The sequence below is a fragment of the Argopecten irradians genome, chromosome 10 (genome assembly GCF_041381155.1).
Source record: "Argopecten irradians isolate NY chromosome 10, Ai_NY, whole genome shotgun sequence".
Taxonomy (NCBI): Eukaryota; Metazoa; Mollusca; class Bivalvia; order Pectinida; family Pectinidae; genus Argopecten; species Argopecten irradians.
The window spans coordinates 13,076,549-13,100,600 of NC_091143.1; the positions used below are offsets into that span (position 1 = coordinate 13,076,549).

General features: G+C 35.1%; 2 protein-coding genes across 3 annotated transcripts; both read right to left on the reverse strand.

Annotated features, from left to right (window-relative positions):
- Window positions 1-332: 332 nt before the first annotated feature.
- On the reverse strand, window positions 333-14,146 carry LOC138333153 (lim and transglutaminase domain protein ltd-1-like). Of its 2 annotated transcripts, none has more exons than XM_069281333.1 (12): window positions 13,790-14,146; window positions 10,275-10,414; window positions 9,307-9,366; window positions 8,327-8,443; window positions 7,281-7,394; window positions 6,717-6,943; window positions 6,078-6,280; window positions 4,671-5,575; window positions 3,626-3,794; window positions 2,396-2,676; window positions 1,931-2,116; window positions 333-1,781 (listed from the first exon to the last, which is right to left on the reverse strand). In XM_069281333.1, exons 2-12 carry the CDS (start codon window positions 10,383-10,385, stop codon window positions 1,662-1,664), a joined length of 2,493 nt encoding a protein of 830 aa, XP_069137434.1. In that variant the 5' UTR covers window positions 10,386-10,414; window positions 13,790-14,146; the 3' UTR covers window positions 333-1,661. The 2 variants fall into 2 exon arrangements, with proteins under 2 accessions (XP_069137434.1, XP_069137433.1); XM_069281332.1 differs by lacking the exon at window positions 13,790-14,146 and adding an exon at window positions 11,453-11,598.
- A 1,843-nt stretch (window positions 14,147-15,989) lies between these two features.
- On the reverse strand, window positions 15,990-23,654 carry LOC138333155 (hillarin-like). The gene is made up of 10 exons (XM_069281334.1): window positions 23,403-23,654; window positions 22,873-22,986; window positions 22,490-22,603; window positions 21,607-21,833; window positions 20,454-20,656; window positions 19,169-20,064; window positions 18,676-18,844; window positions 18,036-18,316; window positions 17,437-17,622; window positions 15,990-17,305 (listed from the first exon to the last, which is right to left on the reverse strand). Exons 2-10 carry the CDS (start codon window positions 22,966-22,968, stop codon window positions 17,120-17,122), a joined length of 2,358 nt encoding a protein of 785 aa, XP_069137435.1. The 5' UTR covers window positions 22,969-22,986; window positions 23,403-23,654; the 3' UTR covers window positions 15,990-17,119.
- Window positions 23,655-24,052: the final 398 nt, after the last annotated feature.

Below are 24,052 nucleotides of genomic sequence, written 5' to 3' on the forward strand. Positions count from 1 at the left end.
TAAAATAATTCAATTTTGTTACAGATTACATCTACATTTTTTGCCTAGCTTACCCTTTTTAACATTCTGCTACCTAGATACTATAATCGTGCTTATTTTATCTAGTAAAACTTAAGCGCAAATGCGAAAAACGTAAATCATGATTTATTAACGCGGATTTGGATTAGCGTAATTCTTTGGTTCAATACTGGAAATACCCTTTTAAAACATACAACGCTGTGGATGAATTAGCATATCGAAGACGGAGGAAAAAACACTAAAATAAAACTACCGCTGAAATAAGTACGTTTACAGTACAAGCGGGCCCCAACAACACCATAACCAACACAAAATTATTTGTATCACATTCTTTATTAATTACTGACATGTAATTCTACACAAATATTCAGATAACAAAAACGATTTACAATTGTCTCTTTCATAACTCCATAATCATACTCACGTCCGGAATGATAATTTATGCTGACATGAGTTTCTGCTTATCATCTTATATTTAACATGAAAGAATGTATTCGGGGAGATGGAAGAATTAAGTAATGATGATTACAACACTGTAGAGACTTTTCTATACCAATCTGACTGCCTGGCAATGTTGACAGCGCTATGATAAGTGATAAAACTGTCAAATTAATATTGTATATGTTTATATGTAAAACAAATTACTGTATATCAGATAATTTTCGCGAGTCATACATTTCAGGATTTTCACTTATGGAAAAATCATATACAAACGAGTTAGATATTTAGATCTGACTATCATACTATATATGATGTATCCACTTACTGATCAGAAAGACATTTTGCAACGATATGTATGTCCGAAAATAGTAACGTGAACATGAGGGGCAATATGGCATGTATTAGTAAAGTAAAATATGGCATGATGCATTTGAAACAAGTATGCAGAAACATATTGATTGGTTGTACAATTCATGACTTGATATATTTTCACTTATTTAATGGATGGATTTATCAAAACGAGCAAATATTCAAGTTTGTTATTTCATTTATCGCAGAAAATAATGTAATGATATACTTACTGAAAGTTATCAAAAGATCATATATATGGCAGTATATGATTTGATGTTATCCTGTTACCTATGCTTTGAGCATGTTCAGTAATTTTGTGTGTCATTCTAATATCATTGACTCACTAGCATTCATACCACATCATTTTCTCTATTGTGAGATACAGTTATTTATGGATATTGTCATGGTAAACAGATATATTTTACATGAAAATAAAATAACTAATTTCTGTTTTGTTGTCATATAATGTGTTCACTTAGCTTTTATACTACAACTTCCGTCCTATCAACTACAATCGCTCTTATATCTCAGCTTTGTCAAATATCATACATAGAGGTGGGTGGATCTGCACGCATGATTGAATCGTCTATTAAACTGTCACAAAGCCAAACCTAACTTCCTTTTCTATTCATAATCATGTTATCGACACTATGTCTTACACATACGACCTTTTATCTCAGCACACTAACATGTAGATTTTAATTATGATATACGAGATAATTCCCTTTTATCTGTTTTACATAATCACACTTTCTGTGAAAATGGACATTTCACTTGAAGACACTCATGAGCTGTGACTTCTGTCTGTTACAACTGTAAGTTGTAGGACACTGTCTCTAAACGTATACGGTTCAGTGATTCTGTGACTGACTAATTGTACCGTTAGATAGTTCATGTTGAGTTTGTGTTTGTTGTCCGCCACTATCATAGTACCCCGTCCACTTCAATACTTCTTTCGTAATGTTGTAAACCTGGAATGAAAAATGATAATTTTGAATTAATCTGGCCCATACTTTTCATATACCACAAACTGATGCTATGACATGTCCAGAAGAAAAAACAATGCAAACGTTTATACCCATTTGTTATACATTTCGTGTAAGGCCGTTTGGTGACGTACCCATACGTAGAAGGCGCCGGCTGCAGCACTGGCGTCCACCAGATTGGCCTTGTCGTACTGGGAAATGAGGTCGGCAGCACGCTGGGCGGTCTCTGTCTCCAGGTCTATCGAGTCGTAATCCTTTATTTTTTTAAGAACACTTTCTTTTCCTGTTTTCCTCAGTAAATCCTGGATGAACTCCCAGTCCTGGAGAAATAGCAGTTTTAATGATTTAGCATCAGACACATTTCTCTTTTATTTCATTAATCGAACGAAATCTATAAATACATCGTACGTTAATTTTGTAATATGAAGATGGTCGTGAATTTTGCGAGAAGCTCGAACATGCATTCAAATGTTTCACGAATTAAACATATAAATGAATAGTGAATTTATGTATTCAAGAATATGTTGGAATTAAACAAGGTGAGAAATATTGTATACGCAAAGATGAAGTGGTTTACAGTACATAAACCGGATACGTACTTCCAAAAAGTTCTCATTCTCGCCGAGGACAAGGAAGGTTGCCTTCATAACATCATGAACACACTGCTTGGGTATGTTATAGCGATGTATCTCCGATACGGTGGTACGCTCCATTAATAAAACGTCATGGGCGAAAAACTTGAGTTGTTTAAGACGGTTTAGAAGAGTTTCGCCTTCTTGTATCAAAGTCTCTAACTTGTCGCGGTATTCAGATATCTTTCCTGCTGTAAGTGCCTTCTCTAACTTTTCCATGTTCCGTCCATTAATACCATCTCGTAAATCTGTAATAAAAATATCAGTGATTATCTACGTATTGTGTTATGATTCTCCAAGTCAGAGTGTTGGAGAGAATATCCTAATTCAAAACATTATTTCTTACCATAGGATATAATACCTATATTCTAGTATTTACACATCTGTATTTCATACCGAAAAAATCATTGTATTTGTACGCACTGAATGCCGGAGCAAATGTCGGATTATACACAATGCGAAATAAGTCAGCTAAGAACAGCTAGGGTCATTTATCGACGGCCTTTACCATGCGTTGCCTCTGTGGGTATACATTTGGGTTTTTTTTTCATATATATGTTAACATACAAGGCATTGAGATTTTGTGGTATATTCGTGTTATGTGGAACTCATACAAATTTGATAGTACGATATCACTGACGCATGTCGGTGAAAATACCGAATGAGCTCCCAATCCTGTCCCATAACACCGACACCTTCATCACAGTACCTGAAAAATGTCCCTCAAAAACTGTTCGATGTTTTAGGTTCTCTGACTTTCCGCCACGTCCTAAATCTGGCGCGTTTTTAATAGCTATTTAGAGGACGTTAAACAACCAACACAAACCAAACTTTCACGATAGAAGCGAGTGCTCAACGCAGAAGTGAGGCGAGACGTTGCGGCGACAAAAGCAATTTAGGAAGTAAAACGATAAGATATCAAAGTTAGTCGCCTTTGACGAAATTCTAACACCTATCTACAATGGGTGTACCCGGATAAATTTCCTAACAACTATTGACATTAATTGTCGCGCAGAAGATTTTTCCTCTTGTCCGCTTTATATTTTCAGTACATTATCATGACATACCGCGAAAATAAATCAAAATAATATTTTTCGATAAAAACGCATCCGGCATCCCAGTAAACAACTATTATAAGGTCGTTGATAGGAGTTATCAATAAAGATCAGAATTTTTTGTGTAATGAAACACACTTACCATTTCTAACTTCCAAGTAACCAATACGCCTCTGTGCGCGGTCGACCTCCCCATGATTAATGAGTTCAAGGTCATTAAATTTATCAAGAGCTTCTTGGATCTCTTTTGGGTCTTTGGATGTGTTTGTAGTATCATCTAGACGTTGTCGTATCAGTTTTTCTCGAGCATTCTTAAAACGAAATTCAAAATAATTAACCTTACCACAAATTACCACAACAGTCAAAACCGAACCTGTAATACAACTACAAAAGTAATACACATATTAATTTTCAGTATGAAAAATATATTAGACTGTATTTGAGTTAATCGTGAATGTTTTCATTAAACGTTAAATGCATATTTTGTATAACCTGAAATATGCGTGTTCATTTCCCCATGGAGCTAACATTATGATAATTTTCATACAAATTTGATTAGCTAATTAGTTGTGGTATTTTATGTATTCAACTAGTTTCGTTGCCTTTTAATTGCTACGTTACAAACACGAAAAGCAACGAACATACATCTTTTGTATTATATCCAATATTCTCATTGAAAATACTGAACATATTCATCATTCGTTTATTCATCTATCAGAATGACAAAAGGCAATATATACGAAAGGCAGACTCATTGACCTTAGTAAAAAGCACTTGTTAATGAAATGTTGGTATGTCATTTTGTTGTTGAAATAAACCAACCACCCTCTTATTTAAACTAATGAACTTCACAAAAAAGCAAACTTAATTCGCGATCTGCTGACCTGACCTTTCTGCTTTGCTACTCACATGGCCTTATTCTGATCACACTCTAAAGACCGTTTAATTTAAGTGTACGTCCTTCATATACGTAATTGTATTGACAAGTCTGCATATTCTGTTAATAGTTCTGTTGCAACTATTACATTCCCCTACCAAATTCGCAATGGACAAACTCGGAAAACAGTACATAAGAATCAATGAGCTAAATAGGTTGGCTAATAATACGGGCGTGACCATGATAATAAGATATCTATGAAAATGATCGTGTAACAGAACGTTCCGAATGGCAGTAGATATTGCTTTACCTCCCAGCCTTTATCTTTCCTTGGCTTGACGTCCGTTTCCACCAGATAGTTACATGCGTTCCGGAATTCCTCATGTGGTCCTTTATCCTTCTCCCTGGTGTGGATTTGAAGAGCGTACTCTCCGTTTTGAGGAACCGTCAAATGAATCGTGAGTTGGTTGTCAAGAAGTTTGTGTGAAATATGTTTGGTTAATTCTGACTGAGGTATTGTATTATGCACCAGTTCAGTCCTAATCTGAAGATTTCGTAACATTGTGAACTTGAGTTGTATCTGTTGTTTCTTAGTCATATTTATGATACCATTTCTGTATGGTAGTGTTTCCACTCGGAGTCCTGCTTTCTCCGTCTCCCTACAAGGTCCGAATCCTATAGCCGAGTTTATTGGAAACGGTTCCCACGGTTCAATGTCCTCGTCAACCCAAATCTTGAAGAAACAAATCCAATCATTATCTTCATCCACAACTTCCAGTTTATAAATTCCGTCTACTGGAAGTCGTAACACAAAATTTGTCTTGGTTGGTTCATTCATTATAGCCACATACCTATCTAAGTGAATATCATCAGGAAGCTCTCGGTCCGATTCTTTGTGATTAAAAAAGAGTTCATATGACAAGGGAACATATTCTGGTCCGGGCTTGATTGCTATATTACATTTCCCTTTTTTCGTTTTGATAATAGAATCAAACTTTGTCGAGATTTGAAGTCCATGTTGGAAATAGGGTGGCCATAGGTAAGGTACACGAATGAATTTTCTCTTACTTATAGGTTCTCTCAGCAGCTGCCACCTTTCTTCGTCTGGGAAACATGTATAACAGAACTCTTCAGGGTCAATTAAGAAATAATAATCGTCCACCTGGTTCACATTCTCCCCCACGGATTCCTCTTGCTTTTCATGACTGAGGTCACCTGGAAATACGTAAAACACTATAGTTACAATTAACATTTTAACACTAAGCGTTGAATCGCAATAATCAGAAAAGGAACGTAGAGGTATGTCACTCTGCTGATTAAAATACATTAAATACATTTTCAAGTTGCTTTCTTGGTCAATAACAAACAAATGATGGTTGCCCTGATAGTATATGTTCACGGTGATTGTTTACAGAAATGTTTGAAACTAGATTTAAATGCTTCAAACTGCAAAAAATATTTTAAAACAAATACGACTGTTGCTGTTTTCTCGTGGTTTAAGTCTAGGTTAATATATATGTATGTGTTAATCATTACTAATTGATTACTGTTATTAGCATTTCATGTGATTACATTTCGTGTATTTCATTTGCATTAGAATTCGAAAAAAGAAGTATTTAAAGTGTTTATCGCGGAAAAATCAGCAAGCATAAACCGCGTAACTTTTTCAATAATGTTCAAATCGGTTTATTTTTAATATGTAGTCTACAATAACTACCTTTGGACTCCATCAGTGTCCAGTCCCCGGTTGTCTTGCCTACTACAGATGATAGGGCCCACAGTGGGAACACAAACCGCCACTCCCCGCTCACGTATACAGCGTTCCACATGTTCCTAAGATTATCCAGGTTTTTGTCCCCCACCTCATAGGATGCCGACTTAGCTAATCCACGTATAATAACACAAGGCAGTTTGGCTGATCTGTGTTTAGATAAGATAACGTTAAATAGATGTAAAATAAAGGAATATTATTTAAATTATACATAGTTTTATAGGCAAAAATATGAATACTCCAACCATATCGGCCCCCGATGATTTATAAGCTGGAGGGTTCTGTACAGGCAAACTCCGACATCATACATGGCTATTAACTGATTAAGTATAACAAAGCATTTGAATATTAACCGTAAAATGTTTATCAACTGTAATATAAACCATTTATAACTTTTATTTTTTAGTAAAAATACAAAATCTGAAAACACAAACATGAAAACCTGCTTTTAAATTGTTATCAAAATAATTTTTAAAGTTATGACTTTACTTGCATGTTAACAGTATACATAGCAATATATTACAGACTTCCAATGTCCATATACTTGAAAGGTTTTATAGTGCAAGTTAATTGTACACTTATTACCTGCAGAGCAGCGTAAACATGACAGCATATGACACTCTGCCCATCGCCATCCTCTTTAGATGCCCTAGAGGTGTGGCGGGATCCACGGTGGTTGGGTATGTCCGGTGTCGTATTCGCTGTACTCCGAGCCACATAAACAGTGCCCTCAGCTTCTGCATGTCTGTCTTCAGTTTGACTGTAAGTGCCCTGACTAGCTCGTCTATGCTACCTACGGATTCCGCGTCCACCTACACATAATTAAACACATAATTAGTGATGAACCAGTAGACGATTAAACTTCTTTATGTCATCATCATTTTATTTCACTTTTTTTTATTTCACTTTTCTCAAATAGCATAGCATAACTTTTCAATATAACGAAACACAATTAAACATATTCTGGGTTTGTATATTACGGAGTTAAATCACTTGCGAGTAAGTATTCATTGCGGCGTCATTATTTTGTGATACGACATTGCGCTCGCAAACACATGATGTCACAAGAAATATCTACCCGCAAAGGCAGATAACTCTGACATATGCAGATATAAGTCACTATTGAGTGCCTAAGAGTTACGTGCCTACCTGCATCGCTATTGCGTCGGCTAGTATACAGTCGGATTCATGGAATATTTCCTTCTTCTTTCTCCTTGGGGGCCTGGCCGGGGGATACATATACATTGTATCTGGTATGACAATCTGTATTGACACAATTATATAACGTGTATATTACTCAAGCTTTGATGTAATGTACCACCAGTGCTCATGATGTATATTCATAACCAGATGCAGTATTGGTTTATCTGATAATATTTACAATTGCCACTGTTTCTGTATCGATAAACTTAGTTGGGGCAGATCAGTTTATTTCCCAATAATTTGAGTACAGAACGTGACCCGATTCAGTGCGTATGAATACAATTTGTACATGTAAACATCGGTGGACTTCTTTTGATATTCCTAAATATCACGTGTCAATATTTACAAATAACACATGTACGAAACAATCAGAAACATAAAATAAAATAGATTTATTTTTTTTAAATGTGTTATTGATATTTGACACGAAATAACTGAAATCGGGGAACTGTTTTGGGGATGTCTTGGCGGGACTAAGCAGTCACCATCGCGCTTTTTCTGAATGTCTTTTGTGCAAGGATAAACCCAATGGAGCAGTCGGTAAATTGTACGTTTGCATTTACGCAATTTACCTCGTGCTCCATTGGGTTTATCATCTCATAAACCAAGCAAAGTAAGAGGTTAATCCTTGAATATTTAATTACATTGTATATCTTATCATATTTAATTTCAGCTCTCAGAGTTATTAATAATTTCGTAAGATTTTTTACTTTGATTACAAATCATCTATCATATTATTTCAAGGAGAGACCTTACATAGGCATTGTCTGTTGTTTAATCCCTTTTCAATTTAATTGAAATAAAATGTTGATGAAATTGAAATAATTACACATGCTTGCAATCAAAGTAACAATAAATGTTTAGAAGAATAAAAATAAGGCAAAGTTTGTATACTTTTAACCAGATTCCTCAGTAAAACAATGTCGTGTTATTGAAGTAGTATAAATGTAGTTTAATGTTAATAGTATAATATCTGGTAAGTATTTGTGTACCTCCTCCCGTTCTGGCTCCTTCAGTGATGTATTCTGTCGTCCTTTCTCTATCGCTCTCTCCTCCTGCTCCTTTAACATCCTCCCTGCTATTCTCGTCATGTTTATCACGTTCCGGAACTGTACACCAAACCGTCAGTACGATATTAGACATATCCAAGTGATGCAGCTTTATTTAATTACATATTCCAATTTGATAAATGTTGAAATCGAAAACAGTTCATTTTATCGCAATGCCAATTGTATGAAGAATACACAATAACATATTTTTATTGATAAAAATATACAAGATACGTTTCAATTTTCAAATTTCACATTGGCCAATACACTTTCCCTTGGAGGACAGTATATTGTTTATCGATTCTTTGTTTCAATTTATAGAAGCATGAGTCGAGATTCATATAGTAACGTCACAATCAAGTCTATGATTTTATTGTAACGTCTCAATAACCTGAAGTTGAGTTCTTAGGTTCATATGGCGTTATACTACCCTGGTACGTGTAGGATAAAGTTCGGTCATTATCTAATTCTACCAGGGCGGTATTAAACTGTATTAACCTTAGCAAATGTCTATAATTTATTAAAAAAAATTCGTCCATAAAAATAGCCAGTGAACGTTGATTAATACAGAGCTCAATGTTCTGCTATAATAATTTGGCATGTTTTCTAGATTATCATTAAGTGGTGATAAATCTAATCAGATCAAATAATACACCCGATCTTTGCATACACACTGTACATAAGGTGTGTCAGTAAGGAGTGGAATTCACTGCGGGAGATTCGTCAGATTTAACTAGAATTCATAATAATGTCTCGTTCAACAATTTTATTATTAAGAACAATAGATGCTAATATCTACACTATCGACTTTACGAGAGGTACTATGAAAGAATGAGAATCTTTCCTCTTATCAAATATCTTGAAACAACATATATCCATGCTCTTATAACATCTATAAGAATAGATACAACTGAAGTACCTACCCGTTTCTTCATTACTTCCTGTCCAGGAGCGATGCCCAATCCGTTTGGTATATCCAAACCCTAAAACACGTAAAGAACAGAATAGATACAGTATCATTCAAAACAAAACCAAAGCATATTTATCGAAATATTTTTAACACTTTTAGATATAAGAAGATGTAGTACAATACTATATATACATGTATGACTTAATCTACATTTCAGGCATTGATAACATTGAATTAAATTGTGCATCTTAGAATTTTTCTGAAACTCATCCAAGAGAAAAACATAAAACTAGAATCTCCTGCAGAGTAAGCTTCATCCCCTCCATATACATTTAGGCCAAACAAGGGCTAAGTTACTACCATAACAAATAATCAAATGAAATGATTTCATGGTTGTGTCCCCCGGCCGAGACACATAATAATAAACATTGTATTTGTGTTCCTGGTCAATTTGTATAATATAGGTATCATAAACGGAGTTCGACGACTAATTTGTACGTTGTCAGTTTAAAAGCTTTTCGGTGTATTTGACAGTATGTCTCAGTGAGGCACTAAAAATGAGCAAATTCTAATATCACAATGAGACACCAAAGGAACATACTTTAGTCTCCTAAATCATACAAGCTGGCACATCATGTAACAAATTGCATAAAGAAGAGAGGTCGTCTTTAACTGGTCACAACTGTTATCTGATCATAAAGTATAACCAAATAACAAAAGCAACAACCTTTTCTAAATTCCATCCAATTTGACTGATATTATAAGCAAATGCTATCTAAGCATGGTTTAGGAATGTAAGCTTGTTAGAAGTCTCCGTTCCTGATTTTTGTTTAAAAAAAAGTCTTGAATAATAATTGAATTTCACGTTTCATGTATATATCTTTAAACACAGGCCAGATAGTGATCGTTTCACTTCCATATACACAGTATCGGTAACGTCAGCACAGTTTAACAAGATGTAGATATTAGTAATAGCTTTACCTCTTCGCTATTTTCTTCCTCCTCCTCATCCTCTTTCTTTTCCCCCTCCGGGAGAGGACCTGGTTTGTTAGCTCCGTTCCCCATCCCGTTTTTACTCACTCCACAACCCATCAACGTCTAACATTGGGTCGACATTGGCCCTGTTATAGGAATGGTGAAAACTATACATTAAGGAAATTATAACCGTATATGTAAAAGGGTTTTTATTTATAAAGGTATTAATTGCTGGCATTGATAATCCTCACAGTGATAAAGGATAGTTTTATTAAACAAAATTTCAATAAGGATCAAAATAATAGTATAGTATATCACTATATTTGCTATAATTGTAGCAGAATAGTTTGATGAAACATGGTAATTTCATATTCAATATTATTCATATATCACACATATGTCTTAGTATGAAATATTTAATTCCATTAAGCACACTTCAAACTTAATATCCCGAACCGAACAAAAAATCATATATTTATAAAGCAAATCAATATACATGTATAGCATGTGTACCTTACAAGTAAGTTACCCATGAGGTATACTTGTTATTACGTAATTCTATAATAATAACAAGTATGTCAAAAGTCTTCTTTATTCCGATTGGCTGCAATCTGGTCACGTGTAGGAAAATATACGATACAGCATGAAGAATCTACATTTTGCTTTATTAAGATATGAGACAATTCAATATTATTAAGATCGAACGTCATTTTACCCCGAACCACCAGCCACCATCGACCATTTTACAGAATGTATTAAATATGTTTATTAAACAAACCACTTTTAAATCACATACAAATACTGTATAGAATAAACGATTTTCATTTTACGTTTTCTCAAAACCCCGAATTCGCTAAAAAATAACAAAAAAACAACCCCGATGAAGAAACAATTTCGACAGACATTGTGAATATGAAAAATTAAAATAAAATTATACATAACATAATAGTGTTGTTTTGAATTATACCTAGTCATTAGTTCCGTAAATCAGGTATTTAAAACTAGGCATTCTAATTATAAGTCAGCAACTACATAAAACATAGAATAATCTGATTTGTTGTTGTAACTATATACAATATAATTAATTGTTGACCAGCAGAAATGAAAACAAACCGGTGTACCTGAAATATGGAATGCAATGAAACCTAATTAAGATATAAAAACCATTTCTTCGCCTTACTTACATGTCGGTATCCATGTTGAATCAACACATGCACGAATACTGTATATAATAAGGTCATATCGTTCATTTGTACTAACACAGATCTCCAATTTAGTTACAAAAAAAGACCCGAGAAGACGGCCGCGTTGCCATAATAGATTTGTTTGAGGTTTTCGTTAGGCGGTGTACCGCGAAGTCTACCATAACCTTATCTTGGATTCCTGCACAAAGCCTGAGATATCGTTAGCATTCAGTTTGATAGGTATGTGAAGACAATACATATGTCGGGATAATTAACCTTCCGATAGATATATACGTATATGTGTATTAATGTCGGATTGGTCTTTACTGTGGGCTCAGGTAACTTAACGGATTTTAAATTAAATTGTTATTTTTGTCACTTTGTTTAACAAATATGTTTCCTTTTAACGTAAAAATATCATTGTAAATAACTAAATGTGTCTTAAAACCTACATATTGTTGTGCCATTTAAGGGGGAAAATAATTAACAACCAGGCGAAGACAACAAATCATTTTAGGGCCACTCTAGTCAGTGCACATAGTGATATTTATCCTGATAAGTGTAGGAGCGCTGTTCCAAGAGAACGGTTACAGATATACCGTTAATGTTGGGTATTGGGTAGACATTAAATACCAGGCATATCCCCTCCCATAAATCGCCAGAGCACTTCAATAGTATACACATAACTCTCGACTATTAGAGTGTGGAACAAGTGGTCATTGGCCTTAATGGTACCTATGTAACAAAGGGGTTTGGCAGGGCTTAATTATGATAGTGATATTTGACATATCTTCATTATAACTTATCAAAAGCATAATTTTTTGTCTCGCTTAAATTGGGTTGTGGTAATTTCACTTTGCTTAGCCTTAGTATGAAAGCGAAATTTTGCCTAAAAAATATACTAAATTATTTTTAAGGAAGCGAAATTTTGTCACTGAGCTTAACTTGCGCTTGATTTCGTTAGATTAAATGTATTTGATAAATATGCAGTGATGGAAAAGCAAATCATTTATGTTTTTAATAAGGTAAAATATTTGACATGTATTTAAATGAAAAACTAATTCATAATTTTTAATATCAAGGTGACACTAAATCCCTTTGTGAATAAAATGGCTAAAAGTTTTCGTTTTTGTTAGATTCCGATTTGGTGACGGAAGCTGTGTTGTTGATAGCGTGTGAGTTAAATTATACTCGAAAATACTTAATTAACATAAGAGGAAGGTAATCTTTGTATCATACTTAATTACACACATTGATTTAAGCTTCTGTTGCATGTTATGTTCCACAAATGATTTATGGCAGTTGACCAGGATTGGGTACCCACTGAATTGGTTATATAATAGGTATAGTAACCTTGATTGTGTTTATCAATCGCACCTCGGATTTATCGGTCAGATATTATAATGTTTATCTATCGTCCACACCTGTGACTTACCTTTAATTTTCTTTACTTTATGAACAGTATATTACATTTTTTTTGATAATTTGCGTTTGCATACACATGCTTCCTTTTAGCAGATAAAACAATAGGTCTTTGTGGAATATTGAGACAGTGTTTATTTGAACTTAGCACTGAAAACAGCTATAGGTTAAACAATGACAAAACGTTATATTTTATGTACTTAAAATACATCCAGGCTTCGTTTTTATATCATAAAACAGTCTTCCTACACGCGTTTTATAATCTTTAGTAACTGAAGTTTCGGATCTAACAACATTTTCAATGACATCCACAGTTCATGAGGTATATGTTGTATGGTGTGTATTAATAGACATATTTAGCAAAATAGGAAAATTAGCCATAAACATTTTTTCTGCTTCAAATTGACACCGTATTGAGTGTTGAAAATATATTCGTTTCCATTAAATATAGATTTTGTATCATTTCCTAACAGTATCACATGCTTTTGTAAACATCACGATTCCCCCTGTCGCTAAAGATTTTTATATAAATCGATGTGTTTCTCTGTTGGCGAAGCTACGTTTGCTGACTTTTCTCACTTACAAGGTGATAAGATATCAATGATTTTCATAATTTGACCACCTCTTCGTTATAAAGTGACATGAAGTAAAAACCGAAAATAGAACATTATTTGAATTCAACTTTGTGGTGTTACAATTTTGATAATCTTGTTTTGATCATGAATGCAGTTCTGACTGCCAACCTGCGTTATGTAGTAAAAAGGAGACTGATTCTATATGCGTTACATAGTCGTTACAAAAATCTGTAAAACAACAACAATAAATATGTGATTCTATATGGAGAGAGCAATGTTGCGTAATCTATGATAACGCCTTTGATCTTACTTTTTTCCATTAATATTTAATAAGCCTTACCTGTAACAGTCAATGCGTAACAATCAGGTATGCAACACGTAGCCTGTCTTTTCTCCACAGTCATGGCATTCTGCTGAAAGTTATAGTCGAACGATTCCGTAAATCCCTAAAAAGCTTTCCACAATTCAATTCTCCTTTACAAACACCTTGTATTGTTATGTCTAGAAATTGACCATTGTGAATTCCAATCGTGTACTTGTAAAGTTGATGTCCAAGACACAGGAATTACTTAGTTTCAGGAAACTTTGTTTTAACTTTTCGGATTCCTCTCCTCCATACTGTATGATTAAGCGAATGGTATACTATAAGTATGAAATATCCTTTTTCGGGTTACTATGATCTCTAACCGTCACGAAGTTCCTGTTTATGTGTAAGTGTGGAGTAGCAGGGTCAGAATGTTAAACAATAATTATTATTGATCTGGTGTATAGCACATGTTATTATCAACTTCATCATAGGGCTGTCGGTTTGGTGGGCCTGGTCAACTTAACTTAGGACGTACTATATCTTATTCATAGTAATACATTTAGAAATGAAGTTGCATATGTGAAACACGAATCCAATTTGCATAAGCAGTTAGTAATACACTCATAATTAAAAGAAGAAAATGTTATGTACAATTTAAAAATATGAAAATGTTTGACGTATTGACTTGAAATGTACGGTGATTTAGAAAACTTCATATGATTAGCTAAATGAGTGCATGTACACTGTTTGTGAACAAATATACTAATATGTATGTATACATATTATCATGTTCCTTGTATGTAAATCATGATATACAGAATAATAGTGTTTTATCACAGGACCATTTTGTGTGCGTTGTAAGACATTAAGGTATTTTGTGTGGTCTAGATACCGACCAGGGACTGTAACCTAACCCGTGGTCGTGTTGTTGGTATTGATTGGATGATAACTACTCTGGTCGATAACGGAAGTACTGAGTGTAACAATAATATAACGAGGACTTAGCGTAGGTAAAATAGTCACTACTGATTTATGTAATTCGAGGCATTTTTTGCATTGAACTGATTCAACAATATCTTTTATGTGTATTGATATTGTATTGTAAATAACGATATATTCGTCACATACGGAATGCTATCTTAACTTTCATTGTAATTTTAGAAAATAGTTTGTAAAACAGGACTGGTTATTGAAATTGGTTTAAGTGTTGATTTAATGTTTCGGTTACATTGGACTATTTTGCTTATGGTAATTAGATTGTGAGTGACAGAACTGCTTTTTTAATATTTAATTTGCAGGTAAACTGAAGAACGTCACTAAAACAACGTACTGTTTACAAATTCCATACCTTTTTATATGTTATTGTTGCATCACAAATATCGAGCATTAAATTCTGCTCTGGACTATATAATGATGTTTTAGCTGTCACATAGTATCAAATATTTTCAGTGTGACTGGTGTAAATTTACATTTCCGTTGAGAGTGTGTGCGTGTTTCTGTTTTGGTTTTTGGTTGGTTTTTTTTTAATTTATTTATTTTGACGCTTACGAACACGTTGATTGAATAAGATCGAAACACTGATGTGGCAAATACACACCTTTTATATCCTAATTTTGCAAATTTAGTCATTTCAAAAGATCAAAATCAAATTATTTGAATATGTAAATCCCAAAGACAGTGGGTAGAATGATAAGGTCATTGTAGAAGTCTTTTTGTTACGCTCCGGGCGTTAACATAATTTCGTCTAAATCGTGATAGGATGTTAAATCATTTAAACAGTTCCAGTTATTTCTTCAACAAACCAAATTATATCGGTTTTATTCTGAATCGTAATTATAATGGAGCCCAAAATGTTAAAGTGAACAGTCGGGCAAGGATGGCTAAAGTCGGTAAAAATGGTGTGAATGTATCCAGTATAATTTCTTATGAAATGGAAAAATAAAATCTCTCGTCAAGATCTGTCTGCGTACGAAGAAATTAATTTAAAGTATGGGAATTCTAAAACGTCCTCCCGGCTCACTATGTCCGTGGTTACATTTCCACACAGCCTCGCTTTCAATGCTTTCAACTTTTCTTTACTTTAATGGTCAGAACTGGGAAACTAGGAGAACTTGACCGTCGTATTAATATGTGAGAACATTTGGAAGGCCAATGAACACATTTAGACTGGTTTTCTTTGCCCGACAATTCACATTAAGGGAAGTGAAATAAGAAAAAGAAAAACAAAAACAAAACAAAAAATTCTTAAATTCGCTTCAAAATTCATCAATAGAAATAGTCCAGATAGATGCAATTTGTGATAGAAATATAGACACAATGTAGACAAACACGTTGTAGACATTTGACCTATTACGTATTGCATATTGTATAAGAAAACTACAGAAGAAAAATATTTCATATTTATTTAATGAATGATATCGACTAGGTTATAAACATTATAAGGTTACTTTCAATTACTGATTTATTGATGGCATACATTGTATCTAAACGATATATTTTAATGATACATAAATAACGTGTGTAATTTAGATTAAGACTACGCAAAACCACTTCAAGATATCAAAGTTGCACCACCGACCCTTTTGACTTAAGGGGATATAACAAAGGTTCAACTGTACTTAAGTGTATATATGAAAGTAATTCATGGAGTTAATAAACCGAACCTTTATGTATTTTCATACAAATCATTTTCACAAATATTCTGTCACATTGATATCATGTGAATACATTAAGCCTGACATCAATACAACTTTCTTTGGAGAGACTAATTTTGTCATATGATTTATACTATATATACCATAGCATATACCAATAGTGAAAATTGCGTTGCTTCCAATAAAGTAATTGTTTGTTTATCAATGGCTTATGTTCATTGTTGTGGCCTCCGAAAAGAACATGTAATTGTCTTTTAAACACACCAGGAAATATCGGATTTCCTCGAAGTGGTCTCAACTGTGACGCCCTTAGTGGTCGTCGGACGATGCCAGGGATAATGACTAAAGATATATGACGTCACTAGTAGTCGTCGGACTCCTGTATGACGCTACTGGGGCCTGATGCGAGGACCTGATGATATAACTCCTGTCTGGCGATGCTAGGAACTGTAGACGTCACTAGTAGTCGTTGGACTCCTGCATGACGAAGCTAGGAACTGTAGACGTCACTAGTAGTCGTCGGACTCCTGTATGATGGTGTTAGAGACTGGTGACGTCACTAGTAGTCATTTGACTCCTGTATGACGATGTTAGGGACTGGTGACGTCACTTGTAGTCTTCGGACTCCTGTATGATGATGTTAGAGACTGGTGACGTTACTAGTAGTCGTTGGACTCCTGTATGACGATGTTAGGGACTGGTGACGTCACTAGTAGTCTTCGGACTCCTGTATGACGATGCTTGGGACTGAGGCCCGGACACCAGCACCCATCTGTCCAATCGAAATCTGATCTTCTCCTGGTCTGTAACGAGGGGAAATCTGTTGACTCATTAGGTTTTCTGTTGAACCAGGTACGGAACTTTCACCAACTCCGGCCGAAGACAGGTTGGTAATCTAGATAAAAATCAAATGCGAGCGTTAAAAGAGAATGGTTTATAAACAATCACAACAATTGAAACACCATAGGTGCACATCGCTATATATCTGTACATCTCTACATTTGGGTGTGTAATGTTTGTACCCACCCACTTATAGAACGTGCCAGCTCCGGCACTGGCAGTGGTCACTGCGTCTTTATCGTATTTAGTTATGAGATTCATTGCTTTCTTTATCGTCTTTCCATCAATTTTGTCATAGTCCAGCTTCCGAACCCGCGCTAGGATACTGTCTCTTCCACCTCGTCTCATAATCGTCTGCATGTAATCCCAGTACTGAAATTTAGACCGTTATTAGTCAGAAACTGTCCACAAAAGTCTTGATAATCTCTTAGAATGTGGTCATCGACGTCAAAATGATTTTGTTAATTTGATAGTCTTCCCTCTGTTCTAACGACTGCTTTGAAATTATGCACATCATAATCATAAAATGGAATTGAAATTACACTTGTATCTTTTCAAGTCTCGTATAAATCAATAAATTAAAATTGTCACACGTTAATTCTTTGATGGTATGCAACAGGTGTTGATGTTGCAATACATATGTACACTGCACCAGGAATATCAAACAGCAATCGCATTTTTACATGACAAACTATGGGATTTTAACACTACTATAAATGCTTATAATGCGTATCATATATATAGCATGAATTCTGACAACTGGCTTTTAAAACGAAAATACAAACCTCTAAATCAGCGGCTTTCTCTCCCAGCAGGAGAAATGTTGCCTTCATCACGTCGAAAATGATATCCTTTGGAACCTGGTATCTATGGATCTCTGAGATCGTGGACTGCTTCATCGCCAGCACGTCGTGTGTGTACTTTTTGAGCTTTCGGAGTTTGTTAAGGATAGCAGTGGCCTCAGCGATCTTAACCTGTAGGGCATTCCTGTGGCCTGATGCACTGGCCGTCTCTATAGCATCCTCCAATAGCTCGATGTTTTCTCGTAGAATGGCGGTCTTCAGGGCTGTAACAGTATAAATAAAAATAGTTTTGGGACAAAACAAATATGAAAATTCGCGCATTATTTTTTAGATACAATGACATATGCTTCATTTCAGTAGATAGCATGTTTATCAGCTTTCGTGTTTCAAATGAAAAGTTTATAAAATTGTGGTATCGTTAATTGTTTCTGATGTTGGAATAAAAATATATAAAAAGCCATGAATATATTGCAGTGGACTACACTATACAGTGTAATTCAATTAGTGGTAATCTTAATAGAAACGTCGTGTCACATCTTTTGTAGTTAAAGTAATTCCGTTCTGAACCGAAGCCCATTATGTCCGTTCCCACCCAGCATTATTGCCTATTTAGCCAGCCTACCTTGCAGCAGATTCAGGAACTCGGTCCTATACTGAGCTTGTTGTACGATACCAGTCGTATCCTCCACATCAAGGCTATTAAACTTATCTAGCGCTTTCTGCAATGCCACTGGATCTTTGGAAGTCAGCAGTGCTTGCAGAGTGTCTCGTGCTTTCTTTTCTAGTGGATTCTACACATGGTAATAATTCAAAATAAAACAATATTCGTATATCAAGTGTACAAAGCAGATAAGACATTTCACCATTTTACCTACATCTTATTCCATGGTGTCATAGAAAGAATTAACATTTAAAATAAATATGGAAGAGAAAGGTACGGCAAGTGTACTATGCTTAAAACCAACAAACATTACTGTAATCTGGCAACATCGTATTGATGTCTGCCGTAACAATTTCATACCACGTAAGGATCATACCTCTCTCATTGAAATGTGTTCTTTCTTTTTAAACCGTTCGACTGCTGCTTTTATACTAATATAATGTGTTACATTTACCTCATACATGCGCTGTTTCTTGTTAGGATCCTCCGACGTCAGTAGATAATTACACACGTTTTTACTGGGCTCTTTTGAGTCCTTGTCCTTGGCATTGACCTGGAGGGCATACTCTCCATTTCTCGGAACACTGACGTGCAACGTGAGTGCGTTTAATGTCTGTTTCTGGACGATATGATCATTCAGTTCTTCACTCGGTATACTATTATGCACCAAGGCAGCGTTAACCTCCACTGACTTTGTGAGGTTGAATCTCATTTCTAACGATTGTCGTCCCCGTATTCCGACAACACCTTTGTTGTGGGTCTCTGGTTCTATACCTGCCTCTACTGTCTCTTTCGTGGGACCGAATCCCAATTCTGTATTAATCGGAAACGGCTCACAGCGAAGTCTCGCTTTGTTGCACACAATTTTGAAGAAACAAAGCCATTCCTGGTCTGCATCTAGCACTGTTAACTTATAAATACCTTTTACGGGAAATCTCAAATCGAATACTGCCTTGTCCTTTTCGTTCATGATAGCAACATATTTATCAAGTTGTACGTCTTCAGGAATGGCTTCTTCGGACTCTTTGTGATTGAAGAAGAGTTCGTACGATAACGTTATCGAATTAGTACTATCAGGTCTAAATGCTACACTACATTTCCCCTCACGGGTCTGTATGGTCCCACTAGTTCTGCTTGTCATCTGCAGTTTATGTTTAAAGAAAGCTGGCCGGAAGTAGGGACAACTTATATATTTCCGCTTAGACATTGGCATTTGTTGAAGCTGCCAATTTTCTTCGTCGGGAAAGCACCGATAAATAAACTCGCTTGGGTCAGTGAAGAAATAGTACTCGTTGATTTTCGCTATGGTAACTCCCGCCGATTCCTCCTCCTTTTGGCGAACTCCGTGACCTGTTTATAAAGCCATTCGTTCGTTATGATCGTGTTTATAAATATAACAGGTAATACATCAACGCTCTAACTCTATAACATAATTCATTAACCTAATTTGATAAGTTGGGTATCTCTAGACAATCTCTACATAATCAAATTAATCAATATGTCGATTTGTGCTAATTCATAAGGCTATATTTACAATAAATTATTAATCTTTAATTACTAATTTCCATTAGTATTTCAAAACGATATAAAAAAGTTCAATGTAAGATATCCTTCCAAGACACATAATCATAGGTTTGCATAAGACTGCTTACTTTATGTACACCAAGTTCCCAAGATAGTACAATAATGAATGTATTTGACATGAATTTTCTGCAAGTAGAATCAACAGAAATGACTACCTTTCGTTTCTACTAAAGTCCAAGCCCCGGAACTCTTGCCGACAACGGCGGACATAGCCCAGAGAGGGAACACTAGTCGCCACCCTTTGGCTACATAGACAGCGTTCCAGGTGTTCCGTAGGCCATCAACATCTTGGTCCCCGACTTCGTAAGACGCAGATTTAGCCAGGCCTTTTATAATCACACACGGTATATTCGCCGCCCTAAACATCAATAGTATTTGATCAATATGTCAAACAAGGAATTACACATTACTAAAATCAACTTGTTTTGATAACAAAATTTGCATTTTTATGCCTAAGAATATTATTTTCCACGACGATTTGATTTCGAAATCCAGACTTCCATGGTCTTGCTTTACCTATTTTTGAAGCGGCTATATATATATATTATAAGACTCTTTCATATGTGGATATGAAGGATAGGGATATTCTACCCGAGGGTCACAAAATGTAGTAAAACCCGAGGCTTGCCGAGGTTTTTGCATCATTTTGTGATCCCGAGGGTAGAATATCCCTATCCTTCATATCCACTTATGAAAGAGTATTTTTCATTCATACCTCGATCTTTTATTGCAATTTTACAACTATAATATCCCGCCATTTTGAAATAAATTCGTAGAAATCCACGGCTGAAAAACATTTTTTCAAATTGCGTGATATTTACAACAAAAATTCCATTGTTTGTATCTTTTATAGTAAAAGCAGTCAAGATTGTGGAAAAAAAAGGTTAAAATTTTACCGAAGAAATAGAATTTTTGTTGACGCCGTGACGTCACAAGGCTTTATTGCATGGGTAGCCATGCAATACAGCCTCAGGCGGCATGAGTGTATTGCCCTAGACCAGCCAGTATTATACCCATAGGTATGAAAGAAATATATATATATTCGCGATTTCCTACCGCCCGAGAAATGTAATCGCACACAAGGCAAATTTACAGTTTAATAATAAAGAGAAATGATACAGCGTACACGAATCTACAAGACCGTTTTAAGATTTAATGATACTGTTTAATGACACCTATTAATTATTTAATCACACAGATGAATGACATATATCCACGCAATGGTGTTTGGAAAATGAGTATTATCTTTATGATTATGTAGTGCTATCCAATGGTTATTCACTATCTATACCTATCCTCAATACTTACCTACACATGATGGCAAACATATCAGAATGAGATAGTTGGTTGACAGACAATAGTTTTAGGTGGCCTAACGGTGAATCTAGGTCCAGGTTTTTTGGGATCTCGTGCCTTCCTTGGTGTGAAGCTATCCACATAAAGATCGCTCGCACTTTTAATACGTCATTCTTCTTGAAAGGTTGAACTAGATTTTTCACCAGATCTCCCATCGTTGTTGCCGACTGGGGACTGACCTTTTTATCAACGTAAAAAAAAGACAGTCGACAATACAGCACGAGTTTCTACATTATCAATACTTAAGGCTTTATAACAATTTGAGTATTGAGATGTTTTTCTTTAGAAAAACGAAAAACACGTTCCTGTTCATTAACCTGACCACAAAATTAAGTTTGTGTAAATTGTCATTTTTGTATTTTACAATTTAGTGTTTAACAATGAACATTTGTATGCATCTATGAAACATACTTGATACTTACGTTCCACATGCAGGCCAAGTTAAAGAAAAATATATAGTATATAATTAGGATATAAGATGGAAATAAGAAATGCATGTAAGCCACTGGTTTAATAACACTATTGTAACGGTACAGGTAATAATGACATCATGTTCAAAATATGGCGTCGCGCTATTGTCTCTGTAGACGGAATATCAAATCCGGGACTGAGAGAATCGAAATTTTCAAAATACTAGTTAGGTGATAATTTTAATTTTACAGTCGCGGCTACGTAATATGAAATATGTCAAAGAGTTTGACCTCATTCAATTAATTATCAAATTGCACAGCCTCTCGTGTAAGATCATATAGCAGGAAGTAAATAAAAAAAAAGTTAAAAAAATAATGTATTATGTATATTAAGATCTTTTACTCCTATCATTATTCCTGATTACCGATTTGGCATGATTGTCTGCTATCTGTGTGTTCACGTTGTTTAACAAATCCGCTTTTTTATTTGGAGGAGGTTTAGGTGGAGGGTAACCATTGATGAAGGAAGGAATGTCCTTCTGAAAAACAAAAGAAGGTTACAGTTGTACAATGCCCGATATTCATTTTGAACATTTTGATAACAGTTGTACAATGCCCGATATTCATTTTGAACATTTTGATAACATATCCTATTCAGATTCACAAGCTAAGTTATACGTTTGCAAATCATTGGGAAAAGGTTTCGTTTTAAAACTACAGACGCTATATTTGAAACATTAAAATATTGAAACATGTATTAGTATATCAACCTGAAATTACAATGATAACATCACACCACAAAACTTACCTTTATTTCGACAACTCCATTTGGAATGGTTTTCGCTGAAACTGACTTCACTGCGGGTGCAGGTTGAATCACCCCTTTGGAAGACTTCCCTCCCATCCTTAACACAGCTCTAAACTAAATCGGAAACAAAGTGACTATTTATTGACGACCTGCTTGTCTGACCGCATGCTAATATTACGACTGTCAAACACCGGAGATATTTTATGATAGTGCATTACTTTGATATTGATTTTGCCCCATCCTCGTGTTTTACCTTTTTTCAATTTGACACTTTGATGTCTTTTATTCTGAAACCACACGAAGGTAATGTGTAGTCGCTTAGACGCTTTGAATGATCTGTCAATATGTACTTTAAAATCTAGATTTTAAGGTACAGGTTCTGCCCAAATATGCAAACTGATTGTAATCGTATAGTATGTTACTATTTAAATAGTATGTTTAAAATAGAATGTTACATAGATACTGAGACCGTATACATTCGTAACATTAATACAGTGGCATAATAAAACAATAAACTAGTCTACACTCACGTGCCACCTTCTTCACGATGCCTTAGTTGTAGTCTCCGTGCTGTAAATATAACATTGATGGCGACAAGTCCTCGTCAGTACCATAATTCTGAAATCTCGTGGTAGGTTACGTCTACTCCGTTAAACATATCACTTTATTAAATCAAATTGAGGACTGAAGAATTCGGTAAATGATCTGCTGTTGGCTATATCGCCAGACCTGTGGTAATACTACCTTAGTTGTATCAGGTTTCGGTATTGTTTTGGTATGTAAATGAACGGTTAGGTCGCCCTATCTCAATCACTGTGTATTCATTTTTTTAACAAACCAATATATATATACATTGTTGTGTGAGGTTTGTAAGGCCATAGCTACGACGTTATCGTAACATAAAACAAAGACCGCCCCTGTACAATCGTACTGTCGGTGGCACACTACAACCACACTGGCCGTTCACATGGGGTTCCATTCCCCTATCGGGGACACTGTGTCATGTGCTTGCCCATCAGAGATAACAAGAGTGATCGACATAAGCTTACATCCCTTCTTTCATTCCTGCTATGAAATAGATAAAATAGTATCTAGATCTAATCAATTTTAAAGACGTATACTCATCTGACGGAGCATGCGTGATTTGTTTCCTTATGGATGCAACAAAACATAAGTGGCA

Bases quoted from the DNA above. Each gene is read 5' to 3' on its own strand.
- LOC138333153 (XM_069281333.1), bottom strand. From the start codon at position 10,385: ATGGGTTGTGGAGTGAGTAAAAACGGGATGGGGAACGGAGCTAACAAA. The intron at 8,444-9,306 runs GTAGGTACTTCA...TTTGGTGTACAG, and splicing joins AGGAAGTAATGAAGAAACGG to TTCCGGAACGTGATAAACAT. The intron at 2,677-3,625 runs GTAAGTGTGTTT...TTTTTATTACAG, and splicing joins TTACTTGGAAGTTAGAAATG to ATTTACGAGATGGTATTAAT.
- LOC138333155 (XM_069281334.1), bottom strand. From the start codon at position 22,968: ATGGGAGGGAAGTCTTCCAAAGGGGTGATTCAACCTGCACCCGCAGTG. The intron at 22,604-22,872 runs GTAAGTTTTGTG...TTTGTTTTTCAG, and splicing joins ATGGAGTTGTCGAAATAAAG to AAGGACATTCCTTCCTTCAT. The intron at 17,623-18,035 runs GTTTGTATTTTC...TCTAAATTTCAG, and splicing joins AGAAAGCCGCTGATTTAGAG to TACTGGGATTACATGCAGAC.